General features: G+C 42.3%; 1 protein-coding gene across 1 annotated transcript in view; it reads left to right on the top strand.

Annotated features, from left to right (window-relative positions):
* Nucleotides 1–12,475, top strand: part of itpr1b (inositol 1,4,5-trisphosphate receptor, type 1b) — a 593,020-nt gene that overhangs the window by 480,060 nt on the left and 100,485 nt on the right. The window contains exons 52-55 of the mRNA XM_070894815.1: nucleotides 5,105–5,203; nucleotides 5,374–5,507; nucleotides 6,275–6,440; nucleotides 7,269–7,429. Of these exons, the coding sequence (XP_070750916.1) occupies nucleotides 5,105–5,203; nucleotides 5,374–5,507; nucleotides 6,275–6,440; nucleotides 7,269–7,429 (560 nt within the window). The remainder of the gene's footprint in view (nucleotides 1–5,104; nucleotides 5,204–5,373; nucleotides 5,508–6,274; nucleotides 6,441–7,268; nucleotides 7,430–12,475) is intronic.

Raw genomic sequence — 12,475 nt, 5'->3', positions numbered from 1 at the left:
CAGCTGCCCATTTGACAGAGCGTGACACCAAGGAGCCTTTACGAAACTGAGGTCAATGGGAGTTGAAGGAAAAATTGTTTGGTGGCTGGAGTCATATCTGGCACAAAGGAAAATGGATGTGGCTATTGGAGACCAATCATCGTAACCCCAGGATACCATTGCAGGAGCTCCTTAGGGAAGTGTTCTTGACCCAACCATCTTCAGCTGCTTCATTAATGATTTTCCGTCCATCATAAGTGGGGCTGCTGATGATGATTGAACAATGTTCAGCTCCATTCACAACTCTTCTGATAAAGAAATGGCCTATCCCAGTCTATAAGTAGGGTCTATACAACATCCAGGCTTAGGATGACAGGTGGCAGTTAACATTCGTGCCATATAAGTGTCATGTAATGACCATCTCCAACAAGAAAAGACCCAACTGTATCCCCCTGAACTTTGTGGCATCACCATCACGGAGGCTTCTACCATTAACATCCTGGAAGGTTAGCACTGACCTGAAACTTAACTGGAGCAACCATATCAACACAACAGCAGGGCAGAGGCTGGGTACTCTGCGACGTGTGATTCATCACCTGACCCCTCAACATCTCTTCATTATTCACAAGGCTAAAGTGGGGAATGCGATGGAATACTCACCACTCGCCTGGATGTGGATCCAGGATTCCTCATTATGTTGGAGCTGTAGTAATATAAGAGACTCCCTGCTCCATCTCATGTGACAATGCCCCTAATTATAATTAGTTGTGAAGGCAATGTTGAACATAATGAAGAGAATAACGTGTTCTGGACACCGCACTTCAGGAAAAATATATTGGCCTTGGAAGGGGTGCAGCGCAGATTCACCTGAACGATGCAGGGGCTTAAAGGGTTAAATTATAAGGACAGGTTGTATACATTTGGCTTGTATTCCCATGTTTTTAGAAGGTTGAGGGAATGATCTAATTGATCTAAAATGATTAAGGGATTCAATAGGGTAGATACAGAAAATGAGTTTCTTTGGTGGAGAAATCCACAGCAAGTTGGCACAATCATAAAATTAGAGCTACACTATTCAGGAGTAAAACCACAAAGCACTTTATCACACAAAGGGTAGTGGAAATCGGGAACTCTTTCCCCGCCCACCCCCCCCCCCCCCCGCCCACAGAAGGCTGCGGAAGCTGGGGGTTAACTGAAATTTTCAAGACTGAGAGTAACAGATTTTGATTAGGTAAGGGCCCTGAGGAACATGGATCAAAGGCGGGCAAACTAAGTTGAGGTACAGAATTAGCCATGATCCAGTTGAACTGCAGAACAGGCTTGAGGAGTTGAATGGCCTACTCTTGTTTCTCTGCTCCCACGCCAAGGATGCAAGATTTTCCCACACCTGGACTGCATTGGAAGGAAGTTTCTCTCTTCACAAGCGGTCAACAGATACAGGTAAAAGTACCATGCAAAAATGGAATGAAAGGAAAGCTGGGTCTGCAAGCAAGTGACTGAACAGCTCAGCAGCCAATTCATGAAATGGATGTTGCCATGCATTAGGTGGATATGAGAAGGGCTGTCTTTTGTTTGATACTTGACATCAATTTTCCCTTGGGGACAGCGGTGTGCAGCATGCCTGGAATGAGCATAAGACATAAAAGATGAGGTCTGAAGTGACCGACACAGCCACTGCACAACATCTGTGGTTGAGTTTGGCAACAGACCAGATTACAGCTGTGTCACTGCTTCCTTGGCAAATCGAACCTTGCGTGTATACCCACATGTATATTGCACAAGAACATAAGAAATAGGAGCAGGAGAAAGCCATTACGGCCTCTCGAGGATGCACCGCCATTCAATAAGATCATGGCTGATCCGATCATGGACTCCGCTCCACTTCCCCGCCCGCTCCCCATTACCCCTTATTCACTTATCGTTTAAGAAGCTGTCTATTTCTGTCTTAAATTTATTCAAAGTCCCAGCTTCCACAGCTCTCTGAGGCAGCGAATTTCACAGATTTACAACCCTCTGAGAGAAGAAATTTCTCCTCATCTCAGTTTTAAATGGGAAGCCCCTTATTCCAAGATCTTGCCCTCTAGTTCTAGTCTCCCCCAGCAGTGGAAACATCCTCTCTGCATGCTGGCCTTCATAGCGAGAGGATTTGAGTATAGGAGCAGGGAGGTCTGCAGTTGTACAGGGCCTTGGTGAGACCACACCTTGACTATTGTGTGCAGTTTTGGTCTCCTAATCTGAGGAAGGACTTGCTATTGAGGGAGTGCAGCGAAGGTTCACGAGACAAATTCCCAGGATGGCAGGACTGACTTATGAAGAAAGACTGGATCGGCTAGGCTTGCACTCACTGGAAATTAGAACAATGAGAAGGGATCTCATAGAAACATATGCAGTTATGACGGGACTGGACATATTAGATGCAGGAAGAATGTTCCCGATGTTGGGGAAGCCCAGAACCAGGGTCACAGTCGAAGGATAAGGGGTAAGCCTTGTAAGACTGAGATGAGGAGAAACTTTTTCACCCAGAGAGTGATGAACCTGTGGAATTCTCTACCACAGAAATTTGTTGAGTCCAATTCGTTGGATATATTCAAGAGGGTGTTGGATGTGGCCCTTATGGCTAAGGGGATCAGGGAGTATGGAGAGAAGGTGGGAGTGGGGTACTGAAATTGCATGATCAGCCATAATCATATTGAATGGTGGTGCAGGCTCGAAGGGCCGAATGGCCTACTCCTGTACCTATTTTCTATGTTCTATGTTTTCTATCCACCTTGTCAAGCCCCCTCATAATCTTATACGTTTCGATAAGATCACCTCTCATTCTTCTGAATTCCAATGAGTAGAGGCCCAACCTACTCAACCTTTCCTCATAAGTCAATCCCCTCATCTCCGGAATCAACCTAGTGAACCTTCTCTGAACTGCCTCCAAAGCAAGTATATCCTTCCTCAAATATGCAAACCAAAACTGTGCACAGTATTCCAGGTGTGGCCTCACCAATACCTTATATAGCTGTAGCAAGACTTCCCTGCTTTTATACTCAATCCCCTTTGCAATAAAGGCCAAGATACCATTGGCCTTCCTGATCACCTGCTGTACCTGCATACTATCCTTTTGTGTTTCACACACAAGTATCCCCAGGTCCCGCTGTACTACAGCATTTTGCAATCTTTCTCCATTTAAATGATAACTTGCTCTTTGATTTTTTTTCTGCCAAAGTGCATGACCTCACACTTTCCGACATTATACTTCATCTGCCAAATTTTTGCCCACTCACTTAGCCTGTCTATGTCCTTTTGCAGATTTTTTGTGTCCTCCTCACACATTGTTTTTCCTCCCATCTTTGTATCATCAGCAAACTTGGCTATGTTACACTCAGTCCCTTCTTCCAAGTCGTGAATATAGATTGTAAATAGTTGGGGTCCCAGCACTGATCCCTGCGGCACCCCACTAGTTACTGATTGCCAGCCCGAGAATGAACCATTTACCCCTTCTCTGTTTTCTGTTCATTCGCCAATCCTCTCTCCATGCTAATATATTACTCCCAACCCTGTGAACTTTTATCTTGTGCAGTAACCTTTAATGTGGCACCTTGTCAAATGCCTTCTGGAAGTCCAAATACACCACATCCATTGGTTCCCCTTTATCCACCTTGTTCATTACATCCTCATGTATTCTCTTGTTTTCCCCTTACCCCATCCCTCTCCATCCCATTCTTACTCCCTCCCCCCTCTCTCTCTCTTCCCCTCCCTCTGCCCCCTCCCTCTCTCCTCTTTCTCTCTGCCCCCTCCCTCTCTCCTCTTTCTCTCTGCCCCCTCCCTCTCTCCTCTTTCTCTCTGCCCCTCTCATTTTCTTCTCGCTCTCCGCCCCTCTCACTCTCTCCGCCCCCCTCACTCTCTCCACCTTCCTTCCAGGGTAAATATGCCTTTGTTTGTTTCTGGATGGGACGGTGACGTGGGTTGGTGCAACCATCCCTCCTTTGCTTCTTCTGCTCCTCGCCGCCTTCCGCAAAGTGAATGTCTGGGGGTTCCCAGGGGGAATTCCACTGTGCACATAAGAGAGAGAGCGGCAACACCGCAACAATTAATGCAAAAGATCCTCACCACCCAAGTGGGAAACAGGAACAAAAACAAAACCAGGGAAAAGGTTAAAAATACCCTCAAACCGTTGCATATCTTCTTAAAGGGCTCTTTAACTTCAATTCAGCTATCAGCACAGCCCCCAGCTATCTTGGATCTTGGGTGGATGAATCTCCACTGTTGTGCCATAAATACTGGAGAGTTGCATGCAGGGTGAAATGGTCATTGCAGCCTCAATTGCTGTGATGTCATCGGTGAACTGGCGGTTATCTCCGACACCTTTGGAGGAAAATCTAATTGGGTGTAACAGATCTCCGCTTCAGTTTCTGTTTATCAGCCATAACCAGCAGGACAATCTACACTTGTGACCCAAGCTGGGTATGATGTGCAAATATATTGTAAAGCAGTGAGTGGAGAAATAACACTGGTTTCTTAGAGACCCTAGAAGAGAATCCAACATTGGCTGGAATTTGCGCCTCTATTTTTAGGAGGCCATATTATAAAGGAGGAAGGTGGGAACATTTTAAGGAAATTACTGATGGAAGCCCAAATACCATGCTGTAAACTCTAATGGAACACCAATGGTGTGCAAATTATTATGCTTTAAAAGAACTAGATCTAGTTTCTTCGTTATCTTTTTAACAAAAGTTGGGTCAAGGAACCAAGGAAACCTAAATATTAAAAATATGGCCAAAAATGGAGTCAAGATAATGGAGATGTAAGGTGTCTGATCCTGCTTAACTTCTGTTGTCACTTTCTTTCAAATCTATATGTTCGAGTAGCCCAATTGATTGCACCTTGGATCTGTGTAACTATCTGACTGACATGAAGTCACTATGTGAACATAATATTGTTAAAATTGTTAATTTTGGGTCTTCTGAAACTGGTTGTTTCCTCTATTCACCAATGATGATGAAAAGGTTGCTGTATAAGGCGGGAAACCCACTTTAAACACGTACAGGCCTGAATCTCTGCAGACAAAACCCTCAATCGAGCACTTGATTCTTAAAGCACCCTGATGTCTCTTTCTCATTCTGTTGTATTGGTTTAGAAGATGCTGCATCAATGGCAGAAGAGTTCCTGACTGCTGATGTCTGTCGACTGGGAAACGGAGAGAACTGTTCAACACTTTACTCGGTGGAAAGTAACGGTAAGGTGACCTTGGTTTCAAACCAATATATTCAGTAAAGCAGGATGAGGCAACAAGCTTTGGCAAAGCGTTGGATAGCAAGTGCTGTGCCGATGTGCCTGTTCATTACAAGTTCAATTACTTATATTATATTATAAATCAAAGCTGTCGTACCAATTGTTCCCTGTCAGAGTTGCTGTCTGAGAATGAAGAGGACTCTGAGCATACCTGTGAAACCCTGTTGATGTGCATCATCACTGTACTCAGCCATGGACTGCGGAGTGGAGGAGGAGTGGGAGATGTGCTCAGGAAACCTTCCAAAGAGGTACGTATGGAGCTGCTGCTTTATATCTTTAAAACAATCACTATTGGATACGCATACTATCCAGCCACCATTTACAGTTTGGATTTCTTGCTATGTAAGCATTTGGATACCAATGGCTAGCTAAAATGTAATGTCTGGCCAGTGGGCTGAATGTGTGACATTCTCGCTTTAATATGGTCCACATGCTTTAGTTGCCGATACAGGTCAAATACAGTGCAATCAAATTTTACCAGTATCGAAACCTCCATTTGTGCGGTTTGTACAGCATCTCCCCTCCGCCAGCGAAACAACCTGACAATGACTCGATATGATATAACACAATTATACTGCATCCAATTGAGCTTGTGTTATATTAACCTTTCAGATATTCAGATCTCTGTATTTAAATGTTGTGCAATATTTTTTCTGAGTTTTTGAAACAGATTAAGCTGTTTTGTGCATATTACAATAATTAAGTTTAAATCCCCAGTTAAATTATTTCCATGTATCTATACAGTAATTATAAATAACATCTGCTTTCCCCTGTGCTGTATGGAAGGATTTCAGATGTGTTTGAAGGATTTATATTTAAAGCACATGTATTAAGTGGGCATGACTTGGCTTGTGTTGAAACCAACTTGGAGAAAACTAGCCTAATGCTCCAACCCCATGGATGTGAGTTTTTACATTAAATGAAAGTCCCATTTTAGCGAACAGACTGCCTTTTGAAGCACTTATTGTCCATTATAAATGTCTGCGCTCACTGGGTGACTGGTCACTTTTCACAGGAACCCCTATTTGCTGCTCGGGTAATCTATGACCTTCTCTTCTTCTTCATGGTCATCATCATTGTCCTCAACTTGATCTTTGGTGTCATCATTGACACTTTTGCTGACTTGAGGAGCGAAAAACAGAAGAAGGAAGAAGTTCTGAAAACGACCTGCTTCATATGTGGTTAGTATTCATGCCTGCTGGAAGTGGATGGGAGAGATGTCTCAGATCAATGAAAAAAACAGATAGAGGTCATTAAACCATCGCTTGAGAAAATGTGGTACCCTAAGAAATGTTAAGATTCCAGTAAAATTATTTAAAAATTCATTTAAAAAAATTTCTGTTTACTGAAAAAAAAATCCTGTCACCTTGGATGATCTATCAAACCATCGCCAAGTGAAGAGAGCTGCAAATGGTCAGAACCTGACTATTACATAAAGACATGCAATTTGAATGTGTTAGCTGTTACCGACCACTTAGCCTGCCTTGCCAGTGTGGTGTTCCTTCACATTCTCATTTAATAATTGAGTTCAGATAAAAAGACGCAATTGCTGGAAATTGGCAACAAAAAGTGAGTCGCCAAATGCTTGTATGCTATTTGATACGGAAGGCCGGTGAATAATATATTCAAACAAGAAAAACTATGTTGTGTGATCCAGGTATTGTTGAAACAGATGATGGTGTAAATTCCATTAGTGTAAGAACAGATGTCACAACATCAAACCGTACGAACAACAGTATAGAGCAGATGAGCGTTGTGTTAAATGAGGCATTTACTGTTTCAGATTATGTGATCTTGCATTCCAAATGATTTGAAATGCCTAGTGTAGTTATGCATTACCTTGGTTGTAAAATCTCCAACACATGTAAATGACTAGACATCGAATAATGGTTCTGCCCCCCAGTCAGAAACTTACTGCCTGAATGGTGATGAGCTGCATCTGTTTGCACTTCAGTTCTACACATGTAATTAGTCTCAGATTTGCTAATTGGTTAATTTATTGTTTCTAGGCTTAGAAAGGGATAAGTTTGATAACAAGACAGTAACATTTGAAGAACATATCAAAGAGGAGCACAACATGTGGCATTATCTATGCTTTATTGTCTTGGTGAAAGTCAAGGACTCCACCGAATACACTGGGCCTGAGAGCTATGTAGCAGAGATGATCAAGGTCAGTAACAGCTCTACTACGCACAGTTAATTTTCATTTTGAGTGGTATGAATAAATAAATAATACAATAAGATGTGTAGCTGCCACTGTGTTAAGTGCCTTGCTGAAGATGAATTCATCCAAAAGGAATAAGATGGATATTGGTTTAAAAAAAAAAAGAAGGTACTTGACTGATTTTGATTGAAAGATTTGTTTGTGTAGTCACTGTCTGCTACGACCTTTTCCAGTGACTGGTGCTGTGGCCTCTGCTGTGGAATCCCAGCAAATTGGCTGAAACCGTCAAGAATGTTTCAGGTGCTGGGCCCTGTTTTGAGGTTTCGGCCTGTTTTGAGGCGAGGGCCCTGTTTTGAGGTGCCAGCCACGTTTGAGGGTGAAGTAAATTTCTGCAGCCTAAAACAACTAGATGATGCTTTTTTCATTATGTTTAAAAAACACTTTTATTTTTCATTCCATTTTATAGGAATCATGTTTAAAAATTTATAGAAAATGTGTTTGACAGATTTTGTGTGAAAGGCAAGATGTATGTAATGAAAGCTGATTCAAAGATTACTCTGTACCAAGACATTTCAACTAAGGCTTACAGATAATGTAGTTGCGTTAAACTTTAGAAGCCCAAGAAGTGTGAATTGGGGTGTGTATACAGGTGTTCGGTATCTTCCTGCTGGAATCCCCCTCTCTGCCTTGGCTTCTCACGTGTGATCAGAAGTGCTGTTGTAGACAGTCTGCTTCCCCTTATTCTTGTAGATTTCTTTCAATGCTTTAGCTTTCCTTCATTCTTTCAGGAAATGAGTCTGATGAGAGCTGGGGTGGCTGAGAATGAAACTAGTGTGACAAGGTAGTGAAGGTTCCTGGAGGGGGACAGAGGAGGCAGTGTCAGCTTACCAATTAGCCTCAATTTTGGAGACCAAAGCCTATGAATCCTCTCAATATAACTCCAAGGTTACTGTGCATGGACGTATTAAGAGAGGGCAGAGGATGCTGCTTTTGGTAGAGAAGAAACAGCTGGGACTTTCCTTGCATTCCAGGTTGATCCTTTGACCATGGTAATAAAAAAGAAAGCACAGTTTAATGTGGTCAGAGTCATGATGTCATGGCAGGCGCAGAGCTGGGAGCGAGGTAATTTTGAGCAGGCATTGGTGAGGGAGCTAGGTTTTTGTTCCAGGGATGAGAGGTGAGGATCAAGGACATGGGATCGTAAAGGAGATAAGAAAATGGTTGCTACGACCTTGTGTGTGATTTTGACCTTGAAGGTTTTGTGCGATGGTTCGATCAAGCAGGTAGTGGTGCAGTTTGAAAAACAGCAGTAATTTTATTTTTCCAATTTCAGAAAGAAAGCTATGGTGTATACTTCGACTTCCTTCGATTTCCCTTCCCCTGCCGCCTGCTTTTTTGAACGAAGCCAAACCTCTTGTAACCTAGGTCCCATTATAATCACAAAGTATAAGAGAGGGGCTGTCAGTGGCCACGTCTTTCCTCTTGTTGGTGAAACTGGCTCGCAGTTTATATGGGTAGTTTCACCAACAGTGCTGAACTCAAGACAGATATCTCATTGAGGTTTGGCTGGTGTTATTTGTACGCTGTGCTGTATAAATAAAAGTTGTTCTTATACTAACAATCACTTTTTTCTTTGAATCTTATAATGTAGCTCGTTCGTCCAAAGCCATTGTGTTTAAAATCATTGTTTGTCCACTATTGATATTTATGTTGTGCATTCAGATACTCTTTCAAACATGGTGCTGCTTAATGCCCAATACAACTGTATTAATTCACTGTTACCTGTGCAACAAGAGCTTTGTTCTCCATTGTTCCATGATGGTCCTCGGGGTATAGAAAATGTGCCTGAAAAATCGGACTCAGCTTTGTGTAACCTGACTGACAGCTAATTTTCTAGCATTGAATGCAGACTCATTTCAAAGGAAGTGTCTTAACTGTACACCCCTTACTTTTCGATTTCAATCTTTTGGCTGCTCTTATGATTTTGAAATACTTTAAAGTATTACTGATGTATTTTTCTCTCATTATTTGGAGACCTGCTATTGTAATCCAGGCGGTGCATTTGAATGTACTTGGATCACCTCCGTGCCACTTCCCTGTTTTTATACAGTGGTGGTTCAGCACTTGCACGGAACTCCTACCTCATTTTTTTTATTTTAAAAAAAGTGGAAAGTTAATTAAATGGATGATGTCATTTCATGTTCAAGTTTTGCAACAGATTATGTTCTTGGAATAGGGAAGAATAATGGGCTCAGGCGGCCTACTTAGACCTACCATTCTAGATACTGTGACGAGTTCAAGCTGGGGTGTTAGTATTTTCAATATGACTTTCAAACTTAAAAACATGTCTATTCAGAGTGATGGTCAGTGACACAGTCACAGTATTGTGTGCATCTTTGTGTGTAACTGGAATAACGTTTTAACACAATGACCTAGCAAACGGCTCAACTGTAGATTGTACAAGGAACGACTTGGTACTTTGGCAAACTCCCCCTTTTTTTGTGTGATTCCCTTCACGGCTAAGCGCTGTCTTCTGATACACTGCCCTTCCCCAGGTGCAATGAAGCAAGGCTCACATTTGTAGGAAAGTCACTTTTCTATACCGCTTAGATAAAGGTTGGATGATCCAGGGGGCGGCGGTGGAGTTGCTGTTGAGACTTGCTTCACAAGTTTTCAAATAGTTGTGTTTTGTGAATTTCTCCGTAAAAATTCAATATTTCAGAAATGACAGAAAGCTCTTCAGTGGGCCGAGGATGATTTTTTTTACAACCCCTTTTTAAAACAAATTTTGAAGAAATGAAATTGTCTGCCAGTTCAGTTTGCCCCAAGGAGCAAATATCCAATTTTCTCTCATAATTACCTCAAAGTTCATGCCTTAGTGCAATTGGACTAAATTCCTCAGCACGACTCTAATTGCGATTGTGAATAGGGTAACCATTCGGGGATGGGAGAGAGAGAGGAGGAAGATAAAGGATTTTGATGAGTAAATAAGGAGAAACTGTTTTCCACTGCCAGGAGGGTCGTTATCCACAGATTTAAGATAATTGTCAAATGAATCAGTGGGGAGATGAAGAGAATTTTTCTTACAGAGCGAGTTGCTGTGATCTGGAACGCACGGCCTGAAAGGGTGGTGGAAGCAGATTCAATAGTAACTTTCAAAAGGGAATTGGGAAATAATTGAAGAGGAAATACTTACAGGGCTATGGGGACAGAGCAGGGGAGTGTAACTAATTGGATAGCTCTCTTTCAGAGAGCCGGTGCGGGCACGAGGAGCCAAGTGGCTGCCTCCTGTGCTGCAAGATTTAACGAATAGTGAACGATGATCTGAATTCTGAGTCTTGTCTATCCAAAACATCATGGTTGCTTTTCATTGAAGTTCGTCCGGTTATTTAAAGCGCTGCGTTTAATGAGGAGCAGCCTAATTTGTCTAATAATACAGCAGTGTCAGCTGTGGCTCAGTGAGTAGCACTCTCGCCTCTGAGTCAGAAGGTTGTGGGTTCAAGTCCCACTCCAGGGACCTGGGAACATAAAAATTCTAGGCTGACACCCCAGTGCAGTGCTGAGGGAACACTACTGCACTGTCAGAGGTGCCGTCTCATATCTCAAGTGGAAGTCAAAGATTCCCATGGCACTATTTCGAAGAAGAGCAGAAGAATTATCCCCGGTGACCTGGCCAATATTTATCCCTCAATCAACATAACATAAAAACAGATTATCTAGTCATGATCACATTGCTGTTTGTGAGAGTTTGCTTGTGTGCAAATTGGTTGCTGCGTTTCCCACATTACAGCAGTGACGACACTCCAAAAGTACTTAATTGGCTGTAAAGCACTTTGAGACGTCAGGTGGTCGTGAAAGGCGCTATATAAATCCAAGTCTGTCTTTCTATATATTGTGACATCACTCAGGGGATTTCCACCAAATAGATTTCAGAAGTGGCTTAATACCAATAGTGACACTTTGAAAGTAACTGGTTAGTAATTGCAGCCAACAATGTGTGGGTGTACAGACCAGTTGCTACAGAACCATGATCTTGATCTACAAGGGCTGTATAAATGTAAACAGTATGATATGATTTCAAAACTTTCCTGGCTACGATGAGGGTTCACTGATACTGTGGAAACGCACCTGTGTATGAAATGTGCTCTTGTTCCATTTGAGATCTATACCTTCCGGTTAATAGGCTCAGGCTTTAACAAAAGCCCATTTGTTTGTGGTGGGTAACACTTTTAATCAAACAATGCATTCATCTCCACAAACAAAACCAGTGGCGTGCTGGGACATGGGCATATGCTTGGAGGTGTTTCCTGAAGTAATATTACCATTGCAGTAACCTAAACACTTTAATAAGTTAGGGTGTAGTTGCACCTCCACTTCCCCATTGATGCTAAGCAGTTTCACCGAAACGCAATGGACAGCACAACTCAGACCAGGCTGATGATCGAATCGCCAAGTGCAGTGAAGAAATGGGGTCAGAGAGGTAGTTTCACACCAGCTGCAGTATAACTTCAGCCTCGTGCATATCTACATTTCAAATGTGAATCTCCTGGGAGCTTTAGAAACTCAATCTATTAAATTAAAAGTAGCCACTCTGGGGAATGGAGGGTCCAAGTGAGCATGTGCAACAGAAACCGTAGCTAGGTGCCTGTGGCAGTATAACTTTGACGAAGGTTGTAACCTGCAGGTACTAGTCTGTAGTATAACTACAATCTTTCGGGAAAAGGCTCTTCTTATACTTTTTATTCTCTGGAAACCCTCCCTTAATACTCTAGTAATTAAGCTCATTTAAAGGAGGATGTGCTTAAAAACCTAGTTCCAAGCCTTTTCTGGAGAGCAATATTATGATTTGACATTGATCATTTGTACCTTTTCGTTCTAACCACAATAAGCTGTAGCCTGAATTTTGGACCCTTTCATTAGAAGTTTATTCAGATGTTGGACCAAACTGTTAGGGTCGTATGTTTGACAATAGCTGTACAGGAAAATCTTATTAGAAGATGAAGATCAGACATTGTGAGGAATTAATCCTCTGTCTCCAATACCTTTTTTCCT

The sequence above is a fragment of the Pristiophorus japonicus genome, chromosome 12, assembly GCF_044704955.1.
Source record: "Pristiophorus japonicus isolate sPriJap1 chromosome 12, sPriJap1.hap1, whole genome shotgun sequence".
NCBI lineage: Eukaryota > Metazoa > Chordata > Chondrichthyes > Pristiophoridae > Pristiophorus > Pristiophorus japonicus.
Note: the sequence above shows the minus strand (reverse complement) of the source record. Positions and strands in the feature narration are given on the sequence as shown.